The sequence below is a fragment of the Mesocricetus auratus genome, unplaced genomic scaffold (assembly GCF_017639785.1).
Source record: "Mesocricetus auratus isolate SY011 unplaced genomic scaffold, BCM_Maur_2.0 Super-Scaffold_100003, whole genome shotgun sequence".
Lineage (NCBI taxonomy): Eukaryota > Metazoa > Chordata > Mammalia > Rodentia > Cricetidae > Mesocricetus > Mesocricetus auratus.
Genome location: NW_024429188.1, coordinates 118397518 through 118423711, shown reverse-complemented (window position 1 = coordinate 118423711; position 26194 = coordinate 118397518). Strand labels below are relative to the sequence as shown.

Sequence of the window (26194 nt, the reverse complement as noted above, 5' to 3'; positions counted from 1 at the left end):
AGGCTCTGGGACATCAGCTTAAGACCACTGTGCTACAACGTGATGACGATAATGATGACATTGCAATGCCTAACCGGCCTCCTTGGAACGTAGGCATGAAGACGGTAACGCTCCTTTTTTAAGGTTGTTGTGAAATTTACAATATTGGCGCGAAAAGGCTAGCTCACCATCCGGGTATTTTGCTTCTTTCGCTTCTCTAGTGAAAATTCAAATCTCGAAAAAGGGCGGACCCGTAAAGCTGCAATACGCCTGCGCAAGGGCGGGGCGAGGAGCCCTGGGAAGCAGGCGGGTCGGATGACGCAAGGTGACGCGAGTGGCAGAGGCTGCTCCCGCTCAGGCTTGACTCCGGTGCCTTTAGCCTCGGCAGGTTGCAGCGGGAAGGTGGCCCGCGCGCTACGAATATGAGCGCTCAGCTGGGCTCGTTCGGGAGGCGGGGGCGAAGGCGGCGACGCCCCAGAGTGGAGCTGGCAGGCCTGGGAGCGGGCGGTAGCTCCGCCCCCGTGTGCTCATGGCGTCATCTTCGGCTCTCGCCCCGCCTCCAGCTTCCCACTGTGACCGTGCTCTGGCTATCTGCTGAGTATTCGCGGCAGGAAAACACCTGTTTCCCAGGCAGGGTGCAATCACAGTGTCTCCTCTCTGCCACCCTTAACTACCTTGTGCCCTATCTCCACGGCTGGATTAAGGCTATTTCTCAGGCTTGTGTCCCTTCAGCGACCCGGGAGACAGTTCCCAGGGGGGCGGGGCCGAGCAAGTCAAGGGGAGTTACATTTTCATCCGGGCATTCCCATAAGCCGCGGCCATCTTTGTTTTGTGCTGAAAGTCGCTATTGACGCCTGCAGACGGCCGGGCGTGGGGAAGTGGCAAGATGGCGGCTCCCAGGGAGGAGGCGTGGAGGAGCGCTGAGGGGGGCGCAGGGCGGGGCGGTATTGCACCTGACTCGACCGCAGCTCTGTCTCTAGCCTACTACACAGCAGCGCCAACTCGCCTACAATCAGATAGTGGATTGCACTTTTAAGAAGCTTTGATTCTTTATAAGCCTTGGGTCCTTTAAGAGGCTCGGGCCCAGAGGCGGAGACGTGTGAGAGCGGGGGAGTGGTGACGTTTTCTGACTCCGCCCCCTCGCCCGACCGCCGCCATGTTTAGTTGTTACTTCTTCACACAAGATGGCGGCTCCCAGGGAGGAGGCATGAGCGTCCTGCCGTTACCGCTCCTTCTGCCGTACAGTTGTCACTTCGGGGCCTAACTGCTGCTCTTTCGAGCGGGTCCTGTGGGAAGAAGTCATAAGAAGGGGAGCGACGATTGTATGCTGCATTGCGTTTGGCTTGCTGTGGAACAGCTGTCCAGGAAGAGACTAGGGGGAAGGGGAAGCTAGTCTCAAGATGGCGGCTCCCAGAGCGGCAGGCACAGTCTGAACAGCAGAGGCGGACTCAAGGGAGAGGTGCGAAATCTCACGAGCCGTACGACGCGGAGCCCCAAGAGTTCTAGCTGGTTCCGCCAGCCTCTGACGCGCCTTTATTATTTAGGAACGTTGCGGTTGTTCTTCTATCGACGGCTGTACTAAGTGCTGGGCGGGGAAGCAGGACGGTCTCAAGATGGCGGCTTCCACAATTGTGGTCTGACTGCCGACGGGGTTGAGACAACCGCGGCATTTGTGGCTCTTTTCCACCCGCCCCGGAAGCCAGCCAGGGCTGGGGACTGGGGGGTGTGGGAACCGGGCCGGGGCTCCGCCATTTCCGGCGGGGGAGGGCTACGACTGAGGAAGGGAGGAGAGAGAGGCGTCTCAAGATGGCGGCTCCCAGAGCCTCCTGCCCGAGCTTTTAAGCGGGAGCATCCGGGCAAATAGTTAGAGCGGCAGCGCTCAGTGGCCTCCAGATTCTCGGGAGTAGGTGCTCTGCAGTTTTGAGAAGCTTTAAAGGACACGAGCCGATTGAGAAGGGGGGGAAGAGCCAAAGGGAAGGAGGATAGTTAAGATGGCGGCCTCCATGGAGTCGTCCACCGCTGTCTAAGGAGCCGCTTCTCCGTGAAAGCTGCCTTAGACGAAAGGGGGTGTGTGAAGAATTAAGGGTCTCCTTCCCGCTCAGTGACTTATTCCCACTGCATCCTTAAGCGGAACTATGGCTTCGGCTGTGTCCCCCGCCAACTTACCAGCGGTGCTTCTGCAGCCCCGCTGGAAACGAGTGGTGGGTTGGTCGGGTCCGGTGCCCCGACCCCGCCACGGCCACCGTGCCGTGGCTATCAAGGAGCTCATAGTGGTGTTTGGCGGCGGTAACGAAGGAATAGTGGACGAACTACACGTGTACAACACTGGTGAGTCTAAGCCCGCTGGGTTCTCAGCCTTCCCTTCATCTCCTTCACTCTTCACAATCTTCTGCCCTCCTTTTATCTCTCTCTCACGCTCCCCTGATGTATTTTCCTCCTCTCTTTGCTTTGCTTGCCATCTCTACTTTTCCCTAGTTTTTCAACCCCCGTTCTACGCCCCCGTAGTCTCCTTCGTTTAAAGGTTGCATTTGGTCCTTAGAGAAACCCTCTAGTCTGACTGGTGAGGGGGAGGGGATGTCGCCGGCGATGGTGACTTCAGACGTACACCGTTACCAGCGGGCTGGGGCTGGCGCGGCGGCGGATGTGTTCTCTGGGCGCAGGCGGAATCCTCCCCCCCCCCGCGCTGGTTCTCATCTCCAGCGCCCATGCTCATTCGGGAGAAAAGACAATTTCTACATCACAGATCTGTTCTATGTACCCAGAAAAGAGGGATGCACTCTTTAGGGGCCGACTTTTAACAGCCTAATGCGACTTTCACACACAGTTGGGGGTAATTACTTGTACGAATTGTGGATTTTTTTGTATTTTTTCTTCGAATTGTTTCTTTTCCTAATGTCCCTTGAACAGCTGAGGTTCTCCCTTCCACCCCCAATAGCAGGCCGGAGAGCTCAGTGACTCCTTTCCTGTGAAATTGAAGGGGTTAACAGTCCCTTCTAGTGCCTCCTTCCCCAAACCCTTGCAAATTGGGAGGAGCCTCTCTGTCTGCAGGTATGGCTGATCTGCAGACTGGCCTCTGCCCCCTCCCTTATGGGAGCCACATGTTGTTCCTTGCCTGCTTCCTTTGCTCTGCCTCTAGGGCAGAAAGCTTTGTCGCATCCTTCCCCTGTGATAGCACTTTTTGCACATCTAGTACAGGGGATTGTCCTGAGTTGCCGGTTGACTGCCCAAAGGACCTTAGCCTTGCCCTAAGGGAGAGTGCTGGGACTTGCTAAGACTGGAAATATGTGCCAGTTGTGTCCAGGTGAGAAACTGGAATATTAGTGTGGCCAGACAGAGCCCTTGCCTGTGGTAGACTAGAAGCTTCCCTCTACTGCAGTAGGTGCAATCTGCAGGGCTTCCTTGACAGCTCCTTAGCCTCTTATATACATACACCTTCATCCTTTCTGGGCCCTTGCAGTCCCAGGCACCTTCTTTTCATGTGAGGGCGGGACCAAGTGTACAACAAGGCCATTCTGTTGCCGCCCCCCCCTTGCCTCCTTGGTCTGATGAGGTAGGAAGCAGGCAGGAGGTCATGGTCTGGGGTAGTTCATGTAGTGAGGGTTGGAACCAGACTTCTGGCAGCTCCCCAGCACCTCCCCCACCATGCTGAGTGTGAAGGCCTGCCTCTGCACCTCTGAATTCTTCCCCCTTCCAAGTTGATAGGTGATTTCTTCATGACCCTCCAAGTTCCTTGTCTCTCAGCACCTGTTGCCTCCAGGGTTTTTCTCAAGGCCCCTGCAGAAAAGGGTGGTTGGTGGTGGTGGTGGTGGTGGTGGTGGTGGTGGTGGTGGTGGTGGTGGTGGTGGTGGTGGTGGTGGTGGTGGTGATGCTTGTGTCAGCCCAGGCAGCTGTGGTGGCAAGAATTAGCCCAGTAAGGTAAGGCCAAGGGCAAGGATGCAGCTTGTGAAGTGGTAGAGCTGTTTTTAGAGATGCCCTCAACAGGAGCAGCAGCACCTTCTTCCTTCTCTGGAATGCCTTTCTCTACTAAGGCCTGGAGCAGACTTTCTGGCAGGGAAATACAATTTTAGAAAGTAGGGCAGGGGCCTAATTACAGTCAGCTCCAAAGTCCATTGGAGGCCTCTGTCTTGGCTTCTTAGGATCTCTACATACTCATTTGTTTTTTAAACCAATTGACTACTATGGTGTTAATTTGTTACCATTTTGCAACCGAGGATGAGTGTTAGGAGGTCATCAACCTTCTAAAAGTCGGCTTAACAGCAAAGAATCCTCCAAGAATAACAATTTTCTAATCATTTTTAGGTGACTTGAGAGAGTAGCTAGCTGACCCTGCTACCCTGTTTTCTCACCTTAAAAGGCGTACTCCTTGTTTTGATGGACTCAGGGTGTGTCATGTATTTGGCAGGCTCCAAGTTCTAACAGTCCTGATGCTACCCTGACTGCCCATCCTTCCCACCCGCTGCCTCTTGTACTTCCCTTGGTTTTGTTTCCAAAGAGGCTTGAGTTCATAATCTGTTCATGCCTCTCTCTGCCTGTCTTCCTTTGATTGTGTGGAATTGGTCCTTACCACTTTATACAGTGGGCTGGTCTGATAACATTCTTCTTTGAAAAGAAGAAACAAATCCATGGTATATGTGCATTTGGCTATCTTGGTCAACTCTTTGGTTTGCAGGGGGTAGGATATAATTCACCCAGGGATTACCCAGACAACTAACCGGGTTTGTGTATGCTAGAGAGTGCTTATGTACATGGCTTTGCCCCTTAAGTGGCAGTCACCAAAAGCTGAGAGACCCTTTACTGTCTTTTGGTAGGTCTTACAGTTGCAATTGTCCATGGAGGAATTTTATTTTCATGAGGCAATGCAGATTATTCAAGAGGCCTCAAGCCCAAGTCTGGGGTGGATTGTGTTATGCTAAAGCTGGGTGTGTATGATTGTTCCTTCTACCAGGCTGCTTTTGCCTCGGTGGATATTGGATGTCACCAACTCCACTGTTGGATGTAGAACAGAGCCTTGAGCAAGTACTGTACGGCTGAGCCAGTCCTACCATAGACTCTTGAGGGTTGGTGTTGGAAAATATCTAAAGGGACTTCCTACACATAAGGAAATTGGAGTCCAAGAGGGGAAATGACAAGTTCAGGGACACTGCACTAACTAGTGATAGAGGTGGACCAGAGTGTGAGCCTTTATGGGGACTACTGTAGAGTGTGTGGGGGGGGTGTTGTTACGTTTTTCAAGACAGGGCTTCTCTGTGTAACCTCCCTAGCTGTCCTATAACTTACTCTGTAGACCAGGCTAGTCTTGAACTCAGAGATCCAGCTGTCTCCCGCAGAGCCTGTACCACTAGTTTCTTAATTCAATTCATAGGCTTAGAAACAACCCTTTCCTCTGTCCATGTACCTAAATTTCACTAAGATGGGTATCATTTCTGTCCCCCCATCTATTTTAGGCCCTCCTTAGCAGGCTCATTTCCTGATTGACCTGTTATTAGGAAATAGCCTGTTTACTTTTTAAAGGTCTGGCTAAAATGTTTTTTACTCAGAGAAACCTTATTTAGATAACTTCATCACCCTTCCTCTGCTCCCAAAGGTTGGGCATGGTCCCAGGTTCTTCCCAGTTTTCTTCCCATCATTGGAGGGATGTACATCCTACCTACTGGGTGGAAAATAGGAAGCTAGGAGTCCTCTGTGCCTTCCAACATGGGAATGCCACATCAGAAATGATTGCTTTTGTGTGACCAATCATACTGAAAGGAAGATAATTCCTTGAACTCCGGTGTGTTCTCTGTCGCATGGGTATTAGTCTAGGTGGTGATTGGAAGGCAGAAGATACAAATGGAGTTGGGCTGAAGAAAGGGAAGGTAAAAAGTATCTTACTCAGGAGCCTGCAAACAAGTGACCTCCTTTCCTCAATTCCCCTCTTTTGGTGAGGGTCAGGCTTGAGGACTGGGGATATGCCAGGGCATGTCAAGAATGAGGGACCCAGCAATTGGGTTACATGATACCCCACTGGGTATTTAAGGGCAAGGAAGAGCAGCTGTTAGATTTTGTAAGATGGAGAAAGGAATTCATATACTTTCACACTAAAACAGGGGTTCATAGAATAGGTAAGGAGAGGTGGTGTTAATTAATCTTCATACCAGGAACTCCCTGACAGACTCCTTATGAGAGTTGGGAAGGGCTTCTGCCTTGCCAGAAGGAACATTCTAGAACCAGACTAAAACCTCTTACGTCTCATAGGAGAAGCTGGTGATATGGGAGACCAGGAACATCCTAGCTAACCCTAACCCTGGCCAGTTGGTCAGTGAATCAGCATGGTGGGAAAGCTGTAGGCCAATCCCATTTGCCATTTAGCTTTCAACCAAGTCTTGCCTCATGACTCACTACCTATATGCTTTTAACACAAGAGTTCTCAGCTAAGTGAGGGACTGTCCATACATGAGAGAGACACTGAATCAGGTTCATGTTCCTGTTGGGTTTTACTCTGACTTCAGGTAAGTTTCCTTTCCTGGGTTCTGGAGTCTTTTGTTTGTGTTTTTGTTTTGAGACAAGGTCTTTCATAGCTCAGGTTATCCCTGAAATGATCCTCCTATTTCCATCTTTGAAGTTTTGGGATTACAGGCATGCTCTGGACTCTTGTTTTATTGACTGAGAGCTGGACTGGGGCTTTCTCAGAGGTTCCTGTTAGCTTTACCTTTGTAACTTGGATGAAAAACTCCTTCCACAGATTAAGACCATCTCTCCCAACTTGTGATTTGCCTCAATATTGAGAGCTCCTCATTTCTTGGTTCATGTTTGCATGTTGTTTCAGTGACTCAGCTAAACCACTGAGGAGTCCAATAGCTGTGCACCTGGGGAGACCCTCCTCCCTAAGGCATGACAGGGTGCAGTTGTTGCTTATGGAGCATAGGAGTTGAGAACACAGGAACTTATAAATGGGGGGTGGGGGCTTTTCTCGAATGAATCTGAATAAAGGGGGAAAAAGCAAAACAAGTATTTACCATCTTTTTCTGTGTGGACAGTATGGCTGAGAAGCAGGTAAACAGCTTAGACTGGTTCACAAATGCCTCCTGTGTCACCTCTTCCAAAATATAACCTGACTTCCCATCAACTCCTATGAGGGAGAATGATCTTGACTTGGAAATCCTCTCAGATTTCGCCTGACTAACATATGCATGTGGCGGGTCTGCCTCTGGGCCCCAAACTTGGAAATTTTGGAGAAAGTATCTTATTGGTTTTTTTTTTGTTTTGTTTTGTTTTGTTTTGTTTTTTTTTGGTTTTTTCGAGACAGGGTTTCTCTGTGGCTTTGGAGGCTGTCCTGGAACTCACTTGGTAGTCCAGGCTGGTCTCGAACTCACAGAGATCCGCCTGCCTCTGCCTCCCGAGTGCTGGGATTAAAGGCGTGCACCACCAACGCCGGGCTAAGTATCTTATTCTTTAAATATGTGACATGGCAGAAGAGCATGCTTATCTATAACATTATTGGAACCCTTGCCACTGCAGATGTGAAAGAACAAACTGTCAGGCAAGCTAGGAAAGGGCTCTGTGCCAGCTGAAGGTTTGGCCACTGTCTTGTATCATCCTAGGGGAACCAGGAGGTGCCTAAGGTGTGATTTTCCCTTTCTCAGTGACTTCCCGATCTCACTGCCAGCTAGAACTTTGAGGTACTCCTGAGACGTTTCTGTCACAGACACTCTGCTGCAGTTGCTACCTCATGCTTGAGAATATTCTGAGAGGGGGCCACTGCCTGTAGATCATCACCTAGGAGACAAGCCAATAGGGAAGTCAAAGCAGAGACAGCTAGGCCTGGGAAGTCAGCAGATGCTGATTCTTGCCTCATGTTCTTCTGAGCCAGCAAGCTATGACCTCTGTTCCCTGTTAACTGCCTACATGGAGGGAAGATATCAGCCCATAACAGTTGATGTTTCTAGGACCACCTACAGGTGCAGCTATGGGCTCTGAAGAGGAGGAACATAAGCCCTAGAGGGTATTTGGGTATAGAAGCTTGTGATCATGTGAACAGTAGGGGAAGGAAGTCAGGGACTGTAGGGAATGATTCTACATACCACAAGGGACTACTACATTCTCGGAGGCTGATGAATTATCTTGGTTGGTGACTTATTGCCTTCTGAGATGGCCTTGATGAGTTTGAAAACCAGGGCTCTGCAGATGACTTGGCTAGAGTGACTAGAGAGTTGGAGTGATAGTTCTCTTAAGGGACAGTATGCCAGCTTAGCCTCTCCTTTCTTGGCTACATTTGAAGACTAGGAGTTGGAAAATTCAAGACTTAAGGAATAAGAAAAATGGGGGGTGGGCTCCAGTTCTAGAAGCCCCTGGATGTTATGACTTGTTTCCTTTTATTCTTCAGCAACCAACCAGTGGTTCATCCCAGCTGTGAGAGGGGATATTCCTCCAGGGTGTGCAGCCTATGGCTTTGTGTGTGATGGTACTCGCCTGCTGGTATTTGGTGGGATGGTGGAGTATGGAAAATACAGCAACGACCTCTATGAACTCCAGGTAACAACAATGTAGAGCCCATTTGGACTTGGGTTCTTTTGGTTTTTCAAGGCTTTGGAGGCTGTCCTGGAACTAGCTCTTGTAGACTAGGCTGGTCTCGAACTCACCGCAATCTGCCTGCCTCTGCCTCCCGAGTGCTGGGATTAAAGGTGTGTGCCACCACCACCCAGCTTGGGCTTGGATTCTTACACTCCCTCAGCCCCCATGGGATTCTCCATAGTGTTCCTTATAGTGGTTTGAGGGTTAGGACAGGAGAAGCATTGGAAGGGATTAGTTAAGAGTTTACCAAGGCTGTTCTCACCTTGAACAGTGTCAAAGGAGAGAACAGGGCAAATTCCTTAGGACTTGCATGTTCCAGCAATATGATCCCTCATTCCAGACCATCTTCTCCTTATTCCACAAATTGCCCTAGGCCTTCTCATCTCGGGAGTCATTCTCTAAGTCTTGGTTTTGCAGGCCAGTCGCTGGGAATGGAAGAGACTGAAAGCAAAGACACCCAAAAATGGGCCTCCTCCATGTCCTCGGCTTGGACACAGCTTCTCCCTTGTGGGCAACAAATGCTACCTATTTGGGGGTCTAGCCAATGATAGTGAGGACCCCAAGAACAACATTCCGAGGTAAGACTTGGTCCTTTTTCTGGAGAACACCACTAAGGTGGGTCTACTTGCCCCAGAAGTTCCCAGCTTTGAAATCTGAACTCCTGGTTAGGTCTTATAGGAAAAAACTGGACAAGAGGTAGAAGCCTGCTTTACCTTGGACTGGTCCCTATCCCTCAGACAGAAATTAGACCTGATTGCTTCCTTTGCAACTACTGTTGCTTACACATTTCCTGATGGATATTTTCTAAGGCCTTACTGTCTGAAGGTAGTTCCAAGCTTATCATCCCCTTGCTCTAGAGAGGCCCAAGTATAATGTCTGACTTTGTGTATATCCTGAAGGGACCTGCCACTTCACACCTATACCTCTTCATTGCTCCAACTCTACTCACCTTGTAAGCTTCTGGCAGTCAGTCCCCTCTTCAGGTGCAAGGGTTCCATGGTCTTTGTTCCTTTTTTGTTTATTTTTTGAGACAGGGTTTCTCCCTGTAGCTCTGTCTATCCTGGAACTTGCTCTGTAGACCAGGCTGACCTCAAACTTAACAAAGATCTACCTGCCTTTGCCTCCCAAGTGCTAGAATTAAAGGTGTGCACCCCCATGCCTGGTCTTAGCCTTTGCTTTTTCATGTTCTAAAAAATCTACTGCTCACTGAGATACCCAGTAAAGCCTGTGGTGCATGTGCTCAAGGTTTGCTATAAATGATCTTCCTCAGGTACTTGAATGACTTATATATCCTCGAACTGCGGCCAGGCTCTGGAGTGGTAGCTTGGGACATCCCCATCACTTACGGAGTCCTGCCTCCACCTCGGGAGTCGCATACTGCTGTGGTGTACACTGAGAAGGATAATAAGAAATCAAAGCTGGTGATCTATGGAGGGATGAGTGGCTGCAGGCTAGGGGATCTTTGGACCCTGGACATCGGTAAGAAGCTGCTGCTGCTCCAGTAGCTTCAGGCTTCAGAGCAAAGCCAGTTTTCTGGGTAGCTGCCCTTGAGTGACTGGTGAGGTGGGGTTCCTAGGGAGCTAGTCTCCCCACTTAGCTTTGTCAGTTGATAGGAAACAGATTAAGGCTCAGTTGAACTTGTCATGAGAATAGAGAGAAAGTACAATCTTTTTAGAATAGAATTCTCTCAATTTGGGTAGAGTCCCTATTAACTCTTAAATGGACAGTATGTGAATTGGTGTATTCTGATATGGCTAGCACAGTAAAATTGGTTACCATAGACCAATTATACCTTTTACTTTTAGCTATAAAGTAGGTGATGGATTGGGTGGGGGTAGATCTTGGTTATATTGCCCTGTGGATCAGAGCACGCAAGCATTTGAACATAAGTAAAACTCGAGTAGCACTGTTTCCTAAAGTGTGGTCTGTCCAGTGCTAAGATGGCATGAGTGTAAATATGTTCTACAGGGAGTAGAGGTATAAAGGAGAAACTGGGGTGAGCTTGACACCTTTATGTCATCCTTGAGAGCAGTACTGCCTTATAGCAGGTACCCAGTACATTTGAGGAGAAACCTTGACCATATCATACAAACCGCTTTAGAAATGCTGAAACCTAGCTGTTAGGGCAATAAATTGGAGAGCCTGCTAAGGTATTTAGGCCCACAGGAATGTAGTTCTCATGCTGGTTTAGGGCCCATTTGGTCCAAGTCCTGGGACTATGGTGTTTGATCCAGCATAGGTAATCTCTTTCTCTCCATCTCTGTAGAGACACTGACATGGAATAAGCCCAGCCTTAGTGGGGTGGCACCCCTTCCTCGAAGCCTCCATTCTGCAACTACCATAGGAAACAAGTGAGTGTCTGTTATTTTCTTCCCTGTCCTGAACTGTCCCTCACCTCAATCCCAAGGAGACTTCATTCTGACAAGTCTGTTGCTCAACTGCCCCATAACCACCGTATGGCATTGAGAAGGCAGATTTAGGGTGATAAAGGACTGCATGTAACTCAACCTGAGAAGACCCTTCCTTGACCAGTAAGACTGCTATAGCTCCTCATACAAATACCATTCCTAATGAATGCTGAGGTGTAGGGTTTGTGGAGATTCAAATGCACCTTAAATGAGCCAAACACTACTCTCCTGCCATTCAAATGACAGTTCTTTGTAAAGTTATACCATCAGGTAGGAAGTGCCATATTAAACAGCTTCATGAATCTTCAGGGACTTCTGGGGCCTTCTAGAGAACTGAGTATATTCTGGGTGAAAGAGGTAACCTCTAGCATGTTACTTCCTCTTTAATCTTCTCTTGATTTTCCTTCACCCTCCCAGAATGTATGTATTTGGTGGCTGGGTGCCTCTTGTCATGGACGATGTCAAAGTGGCCACACACGAGAAGGAGTGGAAGTGTACCAACACACTGGCTTGTCTCAACCTTGGTATGGCCTCCTCAGGCTTAAAGTGACCAGGGGTAGGGTGGGGTGGGGTGGGGCGGGGTAAGTGTGGCCCTGGGAGACTTTTACGGTGTACAGGAGCAAACCTGGGCTCATGGATCTTTCTAGAATTCACCAGAAGTACCCAATGGGTAGAGAACTCTCAGACAGCACTCCTTTTAGCTTGAATAGTTTCTTCATATGTGCCTGACATCCATAAGTGAAAAAGCACATACAATGAAGCGATGTTTCTTGTACCCCATTGCAGGGTCTCTTTAGTACAGGCAGTAGCTCTAGGACCTTAACCTACCATACACAGGTCCAAATAGCCCTTTTTCCTTACTATATCTTGGAGATCATTTCATACCCCTGCACAGTGAGTATTACATTCTTTGCTATGCATATGGCTTTAATCCTAGTACTCAGGAGGCAGAGGCAGGTGGATCTCTTGAGTTTGAGACCAGTCAGGTCTTCATAGTGAAACACCCATCTCAAAAAAAATAATAAAATTTAGATTTGCTCTTATTTTGACTGAAGATGCATGCATTTTCTTAAGATCTTTACTTAATTTTTCCATATATTGTGTCAATCTTTTCCTATCTCTTTATTGTATGTTTTATGTACAAGGAGTTAGGCCTTTGGTTATATCTTCCGAATACTTGCCCAGTTTATGCTTAATTTCTTTCCTTCCGTTCTTTCTTCCCTCCCTCCCTCGACAAGGTTTCTCTGTGTAGCCCTAGCTGTCCTGGGACTCACTCTGTAGACTAGGCTAACCTTGAACTCAGAGATCCATCTACCTCTGCCTCCTAAATTAATTTTCCCACCATAATTTTTATGGTGTTTTTGCCTTATTTTTGTTAACTTTTAATTTGATACTCCAATAATAACTTTACCATCCCTAACACTGAAAGAATACAGGATGACTTGAGAGTTAAGGGAGAAGGTTTTTTTTGTTGTTGTTTGTTTGTTTTGTTTTTTGGTCTTGTGTAACCTCCAACATCTGTGCACCTCTAGATACCATGGCTTGGGAAACCATCCTGATGGATACACTGGAAGACAACATTCCTCGAGCTCGAGCTGGTCACTGTGCTGTTGCCATCAATACTCGTTTGTATATTTGGAGTGGCCGTGATGGCTACCGCAAGGCCTGGAACAACCAGGTCTGCTGCAAGGACCTGTGGTATCTGGAGACAGGTAAGTACTGGGCCACTGCCATTCCCACTACTGAAGCATCTCCACTCCCTATCTTAACAGTTGTGTTGTTGTATTACAGAAAAGCCACCACCCCCGGCCCGAGTACAACTCGTACGAGCTAACACTAATTCACTGGAGGTTAGCTGGGGTGCAGTGGCAACAGCCGACAGTTACCTTCTGCAGCTCCAGAAATATGACATTCCTGCCACAGCTGCTACGGCCACTTCCCCTACTCCCAATCCAGTCCCATCTGTGCCTGCCAACCCTCCCAAGAGCCCTGCGCCTGCAGCAGCTGCACCTGCTGTACAGCCACTGACCCAAGTAGGCATCACACTTGTGCCCCAGGCTGCCGCTGCACCCCCAAGCACTACCACCATCCAGGTCTTGCCAACAGTACCAGGCAGCTCCATTTCTGTGCCCACTGCAGCCAGGGCTCAAGGTAAGCCACAGGGGCTAAAGACATTTGGAGTAGGGCCTAATCACTGAATATCTCGAGTAGTAGATGCTGCTTTGTTCATTGGTGGATTTTAGCTTCATGCTTATTGAGGATTAGGAGATATGAGTGCTCTGCCTTGCTGGCAGGGACTGTATTGAGGACACAGAAGAACCACACATAAAGAACAGATAGGCAAGGAGTAGCTCAAGTTTGCCTTAAACTTGGCAGAGTGTAGGGATAATGTGTGAAAGAGGAACTCCTGCTGATCATACGTCTTTTCTTATCAGGTGTTCCTGCTGTTCTCAAAGTGACTGGTCCTCAGGCTACAACAGGAACCCCACTGGTTACTATGAGACCTGCTGGTCAGGCTGGAAAAGCCCCTGTCACTGTGACCTCCCTGCCTGCTAGTGTGCGAATGGTTGTACCCACACAGAGTGCCCAGGGGACGGTGAGAATCTGTTATTGAGTGGGGTTTTGTGGTAACCTAGTAGCATAAACAGAGTTCTCATGTGATCTTTAAAAAAAATATAACTGCTCTGGGACTGGGGATGTAACTTGTTTGATAGAATGCTTGCCTAGCTTGCATGGAGCCCACCAGCTCCCACACTGTACATAACATGCCTTTGTTGTTTGTAAAGTGTTGCTGCATTGAAAAATAATGCCTCGAGGGGGACTAATGTTCTGTGTATTCCTTGGGGAATTTTTAGTGTAGACGTCCTGATTTGGAAAGCCAAGGGGAAAATCTGGTTAGCTGGGTTTGACCCAGACCTATAAGAATGAGCTGTATCTAACTCAAGGGTTGTATTTGTTTTGGGTTTTGACAGTCTTAATTCTGTAGTTTAGACTATCTACTACTTAGAGAGATTATCCTGCCTCAGCCTTCTGAGTGTTGGAGTTATAAGTATGGTTGGAGTTATAACTCCGTGGCAGTGGTAGGTGTTGTATGTGAAAGCTATTACTGCCTGCGTGCATTCTTGTGTACTGAGATACATCTCCAGTTCTGGCTCTGGTCTTTTTCTTTCTTTGCCTCTGCAGTATGGGGGACAGAACCCGTTAGGGAAGTATTTTACAGACTTACTACACTCTCAGCTTTTTCTTTTGAAGCAGGATCTCACTAGGCTGTGATATTTCTGTTTCAGCATCCTGAATAGCTAGGATTACAAGCATATGTCCCAGGGCATAGCTTGACTATGCTATTTGATTAAAAATCTCGCCGGGCATTGGTGGTGCACGCCTTTAATCCCAGGACTCGGGAGGCAGAGGCAGGAGGATCTCTGAGTTTGAGACCAGCCTGGTCTACAAGAGCTAGTTCCAGGACAGCCTCCAAAGCCACAGAGAAACCCTGTCTCTAAAAACCAAAAAAAAAAAATCTGTGGAGCTATAGGGTATAACTCAATGGAGTGCTTGCCTAGTATGCACAAAACTCTAAGTTCAGTTCCTAAGACTATATGAGCCAAGTGTGTGGTGTTACGTGTCAGTAATCTCAATATTTGAGAGATGGAAGCAAGAGCAGAAATTGAAGGTCACTTTCATGAGTTTGACACCAGCCTGAGCTTCATGAGACCCTTTCTCAAAAAAAAAAATTAGGTACTTGGTAAACACCTGCCTACTTGTTGCTTACACTAAGAAAGAGGAACCAGCATTAGTTTAAAATGAAGGAATGATACTGAGAACCCCTTGGAAAGGTTCTAAAAGGGTCATGGAGTTGGGGGGTAGGTGGCAGATAGAACCCTTGCAGATCATATAATTTGTGCCTACCACAGGTGATTGGCAGCAACCCACAGATGAGTGGGATGGCTGCATTGGCTGCTGCCGCTGCTGCCACACAGAAGATTCCTCCTTCCTCAGCACCCACCGTGCTGAGTGTCCCAGCCGGCACCACCATTGTCAAGACAGTGGCTGTGACACCTGGCACAACCACTCTTCCAGCCACTGTGAAGGTGGCCTCCTCCCCTGTTATGGTGAGCATTCTGAGCCTGTAGCCTTGGGGCTGGTGACTTCTAGTCACTGTGATTGAACAAGCAGTGGCCATTTGTTCCAGGCTTTGTACTAACCCTTCAGGCCATTGCTTTATAATTGGTACTGGCATGGGCTGTGGGACATGCAGTTACTTTAATTGTGTGCAGCCTTGGGTTAGACCTGTGGGGGAGTTCAGGCTGCTCTTTTGCTGCTCAGCCAACCAAGCTAGGTGGACAGGTGGTCATCAAAGCTATAGCCATTATGTTGCCACTATTCTCATCATTCATCTCTGTTTCTCCAGGTGAGCAACCCAGCCACTCGCATGCTAAAGACTGCAGCTGCCCAAGTGGGGACATCTGTGTCCTCTGCTGCCAACACATCTACCCGCCCTATCATCACGGTACACAAATCAGGCACCGTGACAGTGGCCCAGCAAGCCCAGGTAGTGACCACAGTGGTCGGCGGAGTCACCAAGACCATCACCTTAGTGAAGAGCCCCATCTCTGTCCCAGGAGGCAGTGCCCTGGTGAGTGACAGGCACCATCTGGCTGTGTGTGACAGGTGCCAGACTATGGTGAATGCCACTAGTGACTTGCTGTCTTGGGCTAACTCCAATGTAGTCCTAGCCCAGACCATGCCCTTGTTTGGTTCCAGATCACTGCCTGCTCCATTCTTTCCTTTTTAGATTTCCAATCTCGGAAAAGTGATGTCAGTGGTCCAGACCAAACCAGTTCAGACTTCAGCAGTCACAGGCCAAGCCTCTACAGGCCCTGTGACTCAGATCATCCAGGTGAGCTCTCATTGTCCCTCCAGAAATCATCCCTAAACTATAGGATACAGGGATGAATGGGTACTGGGAGATAAGGACAGGAGGTCCCATGAGCACAAGTGGCTCAAAGATCTGCTGATATCATAGCACCCACAGTATTTAGAGTATTCTCCGAGTTAGAGTAGCTACACCTATTTCTTTCTGGCAGTAGTTCGTCTTCATTCACAGCTTTTCCCTTTCAGACCAAAGGGCCTCTGCCAGCAGGGACTATCCTGAAGCTGGTGACATCAGCAGATGGCAAACCCACAACCATCATCACCACCACACAGGCTAGTGGGGCTGGGTCCAAGCCTACCATCCTGGGCATCAGTAGTGTCTCTCCCAGCACCACCAAACCTGGTACGACTACCATCATCAAGACCATTCCCATGTCAGCCATTATCACCCAGGCAGGCGCCACAGGTAAACAAACAGCTTTCAAAAGGCCCTTGCTGATGAGTGTAAATCAAGAAGAAGATGGGAAGCTCTCACAGAGCTTATTTTCTCTGGATCCTTCCCCTATGCAGGTGTTACCAGCACTCCTGGCATTAAGTCCCCCATCACAATTATCACCACCAAGGTGATGACTTCTGGAACAGGAGCACCTGCCAAAATCATCACTGCTGTCCCCAAGATTGCTACTGGCCATGGGCAGCAAGGAGTGACCCAGGTGAGGCATACATGCTCCCTTTTCACCTCAGTCTAGTGCAGACCACATGTGTCATCCTAACAGACTTGAGAGGGGCAGCATATTCCCATTAGCCTGAAAGTGACATTGGTGACACTTTGTTCTGATGTTCCAGGTGGTGCTGAAGGGAGCCCCTGGGCAGCCAGGCGCCATCCTCCGCACTGTGCCCATGAGTGGCGTCCGCCTGGTCACCCCTGTCACTGTCTCTGCTGTCAAGCCAGCTGTCACCACATTGGTTGTGAAGGGCACCACAGGTGTGTAGTCCACAGGTCTGGTCCTTGGCAGTGACTGGGCTCTTCCTCTAGTCATAACCTCTAATCTGGCTGAGGGAGGATGACAGGTGCTCTCTGCAGAGCCTTCTGTCCTTGGTGGTTACATGGCAGAGCCCCCATTCCCCAGCCCTTTCCAGAGACATGCTGCTAGATAGAAAGTGGTAGTAATACTTCTGCTTCTTCCTCCCATTAGGTGTCACAACCCTAGGCACAGTGACAGGCACTGTCTCTACTAGCCTTGCAGGAGCTGGGGCCCATAGCACCAGTGCCTCTCTGGCCACACCTATCACTACCTTGGGCACCATTGCCACTCTCTCAAGCCAGGTGATCAATCCTACTGCCATCACAGTATCAGCTGCACAGACCACACTGACAGCTGCTGGTGGGCTTACGACACCCACAATCACAATGCAGGTAAGTGGGTTCCAAGGATATACCACTGTACAGCAGCACTCCCACATGTAGGGGACATTTTGACTTTTCTCCCCTTTCCAGATACTGTTCTGCAGCCCTGTGCAGCTGTGACAGTTTTTCCACACGTGGTGTGGTCTCTGTCTCAGTCTTTCCCAGTGGCATATCTTATTTGAGCTATGTCTACTTTGCAGACACTAGGATCTTGTATTATTGTATGTGCATATGTTATTTGTCCTCTTGACATGTTTTTTCTCTCAAACTGGACAAGAAGTGCTCAAGGAATCTGTTTCTGGCCTTTGTACCAGCAAATAGACCAACCCCCTTTCCCAGCCCCAGTTCTGCCTCATAGCCCCTCCATGTTAGCCTCTCAGTAGGTCATTGAGATCATGGGGCAAGTGAATCTTAGATTTGCCTAAGCTAGTTAGCAGAGTTGGTGGTCCCAGCCAGTGCAGTAAGCATGGGATGGTAGGAGAGGCAAGTGAGAAATCACATAATTCTGGCACTAATTCTTCTGTTCTACTGTGTCCCCCAGCCTGTCTCCCAGCCTACCCAAGTGACTCTGATCACAGCACCCAGTGGGGTTGAGGCCCAGCCTGTACATGACCTTCCTGTATCCATTTTGGCCTCACCTACTACAGAGCAGCCCACAGCAACAGTCACCATCGCTGACTCAGGCCAGGGTGACGTACAGCCTGGCACTGTGACACTGGTGTGCTCCAACCCACCCTGTGAAACCCATGAAACAGGCACCACCAATACAGCTACTACCACTGTTGTGGCTAACCTTGGAGGACATCCTCAGCCTACCCAGGTGCAGTTTGTTTGTGACAGACAAGAGGCAGCTGCTTCTCTTGTGACCTCAGCTGTGGGACAACAGAATGGTAATGTGGTCCGTGTCTGTTCAAACCCCCCTTGTGAGACCCATGAGACAGGCACTACCAACACTGCCACAACAGCCACTTCGAACATGGCTGGGCAGCATGGCTGCTCAAACCCCCCTTGCGAGACTCATGAGACAGGCACCACCAGCACTGCCACTACAGCAATGTCCAGCATGGGCACTGGGCAACAGCGAGACACTCGTCATACCTCTAGCAATCCCACTGTAGTGCGGATCACTGTGGCTCCTGGGGCACTGGAGAGAACCCAGGGTACTGTGAAGCCTCAGTGCCAAACACAGCAGGCCAATATGACCAACACCACCATGACTGTGCAGGCTACCAGATCTCCGTGCCCAGCTGGCCCACTGCTCAGGCCAAGTGTGGCACTGGAGGCTGGGAACCATAGCCCTGCCTTTGTACAGCTAGCTCTTCCAAGTGTTAGAGTTGGGCTGAGTGGCCCCAGCAACAAGGACATGCCCACAGGGCACCAGCTGGAGACCTATCATACTTATACAACCAATACCCCAACCACAGCCCTCTCTATTATGGGTGCTGGGGAGCTTGGTACAGCTCGATTGATCCCCACATCTACTTATGAAAGCCTCCAGGCAAGCTCTCCCAGCAGCACCATGACTATGACAGCTCTAGAGGCACTGCTGTGCCCTTCGGCTACCGTGACCCAAGTCTGCTCCAATCCACCGTGTGAGACCCATGAGACGGGCACCACCAACACTGCCACTACCTCCAATGCGGGCAGTGCCCAGCGGGTATGTTCCAACCCGCCTTGTGAGACTCATGAGACGGGAACCACACACACAGCTACCACTGCCACATCAAATGGAGGTGCAGGCCAGCCTGAGGGTGGACAACAGCCTGCCGGTGGCCGTCCCTGTGAGACACACCAGACCACTTCCACTGGCACCACTATGTCAGTCAGTGTGGGTGCCCTGCTTCCTGATGCCACTCCCTCTCATGGAACCTTGGAGTCTGGCTTAGAGGTGGTAGCAGTGTCCACCGTCACCTCCCAGGCTGGTGCCACATTGCTGGCTTCTTTCCCAACACAGAGGGTATGCTCCAACCCTCCTTGCGAGACCCACGAGACAGGCACCACGCACACAGCCACCACTGTCACCTCTAACATGAGCTCAAACCAAGGTAAGTGAAAAAGTGTCCAGTATAGTAGGGTACAGATATTCTGGCTGTATTAGCTATAGTGGAGGGGTTAATTTCTAGGAAACCTGTGGTGGTAAAAGCAAGTGTAAGTCAACTAGTCTCCCCTTTGATACCCACAGACCCTCCACCAGCTGCCAGTGACCAGGGAGAGGTGGTGAGCACCCAAGGTGACAGCGCAAACATCACCAGCTCCAGTGGTATCACAACAACTGTGTCATCCACATTGCCACGAGCAGTGACCACTGTGACACAGTCTACACCAGTGCCAGGTCCCTCTGTTCCGGTAAGATTCCCAGAAGGTACCCACCCTTATGTGGCCTTTTGACCACTATGCCTTTTGTTTGTGCTATTCCAGAGATGGACACCAGATGTCGCCCTTGTACCAAACATGGTATTGCTCCTTGGTTCTTCCAGACCATAAAAGGGCAGTGTTGGTTCTTAGGAGGCAGACAGTCCCTTGGAGGTGCCTGAGTACTTTATCTCTGCTTCTGGTTTCCATCTTGGCTGTTTTCCATCATTTGTGTCTACAGTAAAGCCTCTCTGAGCATGAGTTAAAACTTGACACCCTACTCTTTGATTCACCTTCTTCATCTACATGTAGCCTGTCATGGATGATACCATAGGCTTACAGAAAAAAACAAAGGCTATCTTGTTTTTCATCCCTGCTGCCTAGTACTAGCCTCCGTCTCCTCCCCTCTCCCTCTGACGGGGGCTTCTCTCCCTTTCTAGAACATCTCATCACTGACTGAGACCCCAGGGGCTCTGACTTCCGAAGTCCCCATCCCAGCCACGATAACAGTGACCATAGCCAACACAGAAACTTCTGACATGCCCTTCTCTGCTGTTGACATCCTGCAGCCCCCAGAGGAACTCCAGGTCTCACCAGGGCCTCGTCAGCAGCTGCCACCACGGCAACTCCTGCAGTCTGCCTCTACCCCCCTGATGGGGGAGTCCTCCGAGGTCCTGTCAGCCTCCCAGACCCCTGAGCTCCAGGCCGCCGTGGATCTGAGCAGCACTGGGGACCCATCTTCAGGCCAGGAGCCTACCAGCTCTGCTGTCGTGGCCACTGTAGTGGTCCAGCCACCCCCACCCACACAGTCTGAAGTAGATCAATTATCACTTCCCCAAGAGCTGATGGCTGAGGCCCAGGCGGGTACCACCACCCTTATGGTAACAGGGCTCACCCCAGAGGAGCTGGCTGTGACTGCTGCTGCTGAAGCAGCTGCCCAAGCTGCAGCCACTGAAGAAGCTCAAGCCTTAGCCATCCAGGCTGTGCTCCAGGCTGCACAGCAAGCTGTCATGGGTAGGTATCAGCCCAGAGCTTTGAGAGATAAGCCCCTTGGGATAATTGGCAGCCTAATAGGGAGGGCTAAGGCACCATGTAGTGGGACAACTTGAGATGAAGACCTACTTCCTGTGAGAGTACATAGTGTACCTCAAAAGGTGGCCTATGTAGGACGGGTGGTCCTAGAAAGAAGACACGGGACCCAGTGGAAAGGGTGTAATAGTGTGTGAGCAAGATAAAAGCTAAGGAAAACAAAAGTCTTAGGAACACCATTGCTGTCCATTGGGCCAGGCACACTGGTATTCATTTTGAATGGTAGTTTTCTTGGTCCTGGAGCAGGCACTGGGGAGCCCATGGATACATCTGAAGCAGCAGCAGCAGTGACACAAGCAGAACTGGGTCACCTTTCAGCTGAGGGCCAAGAGGGTCAGGCCACCACCATACCCATTGTGCTGACACAGCAGGAGCTTGCAGCCCTTGTGCAGCAGCAGCAGCAGCTCCAAGAAGTCCAAGCTCAAGCCCAGCAGCAGCACCACCTCCCTACTGAGGCTCTGGCCCCAGCCGACAGTCTCAATGACCCATCCATCGAGAGCAACTGCCTCAACGAGCTAGCTAGTGCTGTACCTAGCACTGTGGCCTTGTTACCCTCAACAGCCACTGAGAGTAAGCTGGGCTGCTTTTTGGCAGGGGTAAATTGTTGACAGAGTTGAACTGGTGGGAGATAGACACTGTGGCAAGGGTGGTGTGGAAGTTGCAAGAGGTTCTGGCTCAACACAGAACCTCCTCCCCACTGATACTTTTGTTTCTTCCCAGGCCTGGCTCCATCTAACACATTTGTGGCTCCCCAGCCTGTTGTTGTAGCCAGCCCAGCAAAGATGCAGGCTGCAGCTACCCTAACTGAAGTGGCCAATGGCATCGAGTCCCTGGGTGTGGTGAGTTTAGTGCAGTGGGCCCCAAGGGATAGGAGCAACCCTGCCTTTGGACCTCAAGGACTTAATGTCATCTCATTTCTGTTCTTTAGAAACCGGACTTGCCACCCCCACCCAGCAAAGCCCCTGTGAAAAAGGAGAACCAGTGGTTTGATGTGGGGGTCATTAAGGGTACCAGTGTAATGGTAACACACTATTTTCTGCCACCAGATGATGCTGTTCAGTCAGATGTAAGTACACCCAGTAATTGGCACCCTTAGATGGTGGGGTGGATCCTGCCCTGACTGTGAGACAACTATCGTACAAACAAACTTAGTTTTACTAAGGGCTCTCAGGAGATTTCTACCTTTGCAATACTTGAACTATTAGGAAATGGGAGGGCAGCCAGGTGGAGACCTTCTCCCTAGAAAGTAAGACAATAAAAACTTTTTCCAAACAGCACCAAGTTAACCTCACCACATTCCTAGGGCCTTGTTATAAAGGGGCAGCCGTCACTGAATGGAAGTCTTGGTCCCATGGTCCCCTAGGATGTTGGCCATTCTAGACAAACACTCTAGCCCTGAACTGCCTCCTTGTTTTGGTTTTCCGAGACAGGGTTTCTCTGTGTTTTGGAGCCTGTCCTGGAACTCGCTCTGTAGACCAGACTGGCCTGGAACTCACAGAGATCCGCCTGCCTCTGCCTCCCGAGTGTTGGGATTAAAGGCGCGTGTCACCAACGCCCGGCTGCCTCCTAGTTTCTAAAGAATTCTTTTTTTGACTGCAGGCCTTGTGCCATTTTCTTTCCTGGTTTTCCACCTCTTACCCTAGGATGACTCAGGCACAATCCCAGACTATAACCAGCTGAAGAAGCAGGAGCTACAGCCAGGCACTGCGTATAAATTTCGTGTTGCTGGAATCAATGCTTGTGGCCGGGGGCCCTTTAGTGAGATCTCAGCCTTCAAGACGTGTCTACCTGGTTTCCCAGGGGCTCCTTGTGCCATTAAAATCAGCAAGGTGAGTCTTTCTATGAACTGCCTTTCTGTTCCCTATTGGTCTGCTGTATTTAACCTAAGGAGGTTCGTATGAACAGAGCCAGGGAGTGGATGAACCAAGAGTGTACCAGATAAGGGCAAGGTATGCCAGGCTCTTCTCATAAATCTTTTGTCTAATCCTGAAAATCCCAGGGAGGTCTGGGTCCTGTTAATTCTATTTTCAAATGCAGAAACTGAGGCACCAAGAAGCTAAGAGACAAGTTATGGATTAGGTGATGAGTTGGGAGTATTAAAGACTTGAAATTTGATATAGGATATCTGGGTTGTTTTGATTACATTTTGATTACAATTTTTATTGTGTGGGGGGAGCATAGGTATGCCTCGGTGCTCATGTGAAGGTCAGAGGAGGTCATATGGGTCATGGAGATCGAATTCAGTCATCAGACTTGGCAGCACGCATCTTTACCATACTGCTGAGCCATCTCACCAACACCTGGAATATCTGTTGTGTTGGGGGAGGTTGTTTATGGGAGTATTAGCAATTCTAGAAACTTCTAGCCCTCTTACTCTGGCTACAAGCAAGGTGGGCTAAAACCACAGTGGCTGAAGAAGACAAAGCTTGACTTTTATGTCCTGGGTTCTAGAGCCCAGATGGTGCTCACCTCACCTGGGAGCCACCGTCTGTGACCTCCGGCAAGATCATCGAGTACTCTGTGTACCTGGCCATCCAGAGCTCACAGGCTGGTGGTGAGCCCAAGAGCTCTACCCCAGCCCAGCTAGCCTTCATGCGAGTATACTGTGGGCCTAGCCCTTCCTGCCTCGTGCAGTCCTCCAGCCTCTCCAATGCCCACATTGACTACACCACCAAGCCTGCCATCATCTTCCGCATTGCTGCCCGCAATGAAAAGGGCTACGGCCCTGCTACACAAGTGAGGTGGTTGCAAGGTAAGTATTCATAAGCCTCTTGAGGCAATTTTTAGGAAAGGCACGGAGAGCCAAATTACCTAGCTAGATTAGGGAGCCTACAAATTGGGATAGAAGGGTGTAAAGTGTTATAGAGGAGCCTCTTGAGCTCTGGGGGGGTGTCTAAAAAGTGAGAAAGGTTTAGAAGGTTAGAAGAAGGCAAAAGCTGTTAGGTCCAAGAGCAGCATGACCCAAGGCCCTTAAAATGGGTAGCCTAGGCTGAGGCCAGCTTCTAAGAAGCATCTGTCTCAGGAGGGGCATTTGCAGGCAGGAGCTGAGCTGAAAGGATTTCTGACTCCTGTGCTGCAGAGAAAGATCAGGGACCTGAAGAATGACATGGACAATCAGGACCATGACAAGTGGGGTACACCCAAGTGTTCCCTGCTTTTTGCTGGGTTGCTCACTGTCTATTCCATTTCTTTCAGAAACCAGTAAAGACAGCTCGGGCACCAAGCCAGCCAGCAAGCGGCCCATGTCGTCTCCAGAAATGTAAGCAGCGGGTATCTTTCAGGAATCTTCTGTAGGGGCTACTTAGAATAGAAATAGGCTTCACCTCTCATCAAAGCTGCTTGGGACTATATTCACATAGGGTCCTGAATCAGTGTTTTTTTTTTTTTTTTATATTCTTGGGACCCTCTATGACTGTTTCTCCTTTCTTTCTTACATAAGGAAATCTGCTCCAAAGAAGTCTAAGGCTGATGGTCAGTGAAGAAGCTGGCCAGCATCTGGATCCTCCAGACCCCTCTGCTTCAGGAACGCCCTATAGGGCCTGGCCCACCCTCCCACCCTGCCCACCCAGCCTTTGCACTTCACCCTCACCAGCCACTGGCTACCATTCAATCTCCCCCCCTTTCCCTCTCTTTTTACAATAAAGAAAGCACATTTTATCATTGCTGTTGGGAGGAAGCAGAAGGCAGATTGGAAAGAGCGATGAGTAAGCAAATGAGTGCAAGTTGTGCTCCTTCCTTTTCCCCACCTGCTGCCCTCCCTGAGCTGAGTATGACTAGACAGTTCGGAGACTTTGGGAAGAGAAATTAAAGCTGAAAACAAAGAAGATAGTACCCACACTTAAGCCTGCACTTGTTTGCAGTTCATCGCCCTTGGCCTGAGAGGCAGCCAAAGGCTGGAGGGGGGGAGGAGTATCCCCCAAGTTCCCTCAGGCTTTCCCCAGCAAAGTCTGTCTGGTTCTATTTTGTTTTGTTCTATCACTTTGATTTCCAGGCACCTTCCATCCCTTCTTCAGGCTTAGTCAGATCTGTCTTGCCCAGTAAACCCATCGGAAGCTTAACACATCTCAGAGACCTTTCTGCTACCACTTAACACCTCTCTCCCTTCCTCTTTACAAAAAGATGAGGGGAAAGAAAGAAGGAGCCTTGATTAGTCTGAGCAGTGGCTGTGAAATCCTCCCAATGGGCACAGAGTGGCCCCCAGTGATCCTGGCTTTGGCCCACCTTGCTTGAGCCTGGGGGCCACATCAACAACTGCTGCATTTGTTGTATTTTTAAGTTGAAATTAATGAAGTTAACATTTTTTATTGTAATTTTAGCTTTAGTGTGTGGGGGCTTATCCCTTTTTGTTAGCTGTGTACAGAATGTGTATCGTATTTTCTTTCTTCCATTTTCCCCCCTTGGCTAATCATTGGCAGGGATCTTTTGCGGAAAAGCTGAGAGAGCAGCTAGGGCAGGAGAGAAACAGAGTGTCCTGGGTAGGACCTGGTAGACACTGCCTAGTTCAATTTTCCTGTTACTAGACCCTGCCTACTTTTGGAACAGTGTGAGACATTGACCTTTATTCCCTGTGGGTTAGCACTTGACATGTAGAGGCTTGGCCTTGAATGTGGAGTCCACCTTCATCAGCATCACTCTCAGAGACTGACCTTGAACAATACAGCAGGGGAAGGAAACAAGTGGAACCTGGCCACCTTGAAAGCAGCCCAGGAAGGGGGTGGGTATGCCATGTATCCCACAGAGGCTGGGGGTAGGTACATGACACAAACTCAGTAATTAATTTCATAGCATTGCCCCCAAGCACTGGATTTTTTTTCTCTCCAGGACCCAAGTTTTAGGCGGTGAGTAATGCTTGCAAGCAAGTTACTGAAGAATTTAGAAATGGACAGCCAATGTGTTCAGCCACTCAGGCCCATACCCCCTGAGGCCTCTAGTGTATTGTATCATATTTCTCTGTGGAAAATGTCATGTTTAGTCAAGTTGGAGCCCTCTCGCCTGGCCCCTTTGTTTTCCCTATCCTTTCTCCCAAGCACCCATTGATTTCTCTTCTGAGAACAGTACTACCCCATTCATCTATTGTAGAGTAATCCCTGTGACTCAATATTACCATAGTGCGATGTTGTTTTGTGCTATTTTGAACAATTAAAAGACTTTTTTTGAAATAACCATCTGATGTCTACCCCTGTGTCATGAGTGTCTTGCAACCTTTGGAAAGGGGGAGCTGGGACCTCCCCAAGGTTTGCTTGAGTCACTGGAGGCCTTTTATTACCAGGAACCATAGGTGAGAGATTTCTCAACTGCTTTTCTAAGAAGACTCCAGAGCAAGGTACGCCACTGGAGCCTGGGCCTCTACAGCCATGCTACTTTATAGGCTCAAGGCTGAGGGGCCTCTTGAGCACTTGTTGCTGATTCTGCATTTGGAAGCCAGGTCACCTATTCTCCCACTAAGAGACAGACCAAGGTAAAGGCCTGCCTGACGATTGGCAGACATGTAAGCAAGCCACAGCCTCTATATTCTTCCCAACATAAGCTCAGGATA

The 26194-nt window shown here is 49.5% G+C and overlaps 1 protein-coding gene across 4 annotated transcripts; it reads left to right on the top strand.

Annotated features, from left to right (window-relative positions):
* The first annotated feature begins 918 nt into the window (after positions 1 to 918).
* Positions 919 to 25820, top strand: Hcfc1 (host cell factor C1). 4 transcript variants are annotated; one of them, XM_013125851.3, is made up of 26 exons: positions 919 to 2307; positions 8342 to 8490; positions 8947 to 9107; positions 9800 to 10008; positions 10796 to 10880; positions 11355 to 11461; positions 12470 to 12649; positions 12729 to 13088; positions 13373 to 13533; positions 14849 to 15046; positions 15346 to 15570; positions 15730 to 15834; positions 16056 to 16275; positions 16380 to 16522; positions 16656 to 16794; positions 17006 to 17226; positions 17759 to 19262; positions 19400 to 19563; positions 20139 to 20583; positions 20902 to 21228; positions 21379 to 21497; positions 21587 to 21724; positions 22302 to 22487; positions 23110 to 23410; positions 23854 to 23917; positions 24098 to 25820. In XM_013125851.3, the coding sequence occupies exons 1-26, from the start codon at positions 2115 to 2117 to the stop codon at positions 24135 to 24137; spliced, it is 6144 nt and encodes a 2047-aa protein (XP_012981305.1). In that variant the 5' UTR covers positions 919 to 2114; the 3' UTR covers positions 24138 to 25820.
* The last annotated feature ends 374 nt before the right edge of the window (positions 25821 to 26194 follow it).

Coding starts and splice junctions, on each gene's coding strand:
- Hcfc1 (XM_013125850.3), top strand. CDS start 2,115: ATGGCTTCGGCTGTGTCCCCCGCCAACTTACCAGCGGTGCTTCTGCAG. Junction 9,108..9,799: donor CCCAAGAACAACATTCCGAG/GTAAGACTTGGT, acceptor GATCTTCCTCAG/GTACTTGAATGACTTATATA. Junction 17,227..17,758: donor CACCCACAATCACAATGCAG/GTAAGTGGGTTC, acceptor TGTGTCCCCCAG/CCTGTCTCCCAGCCTACCCA.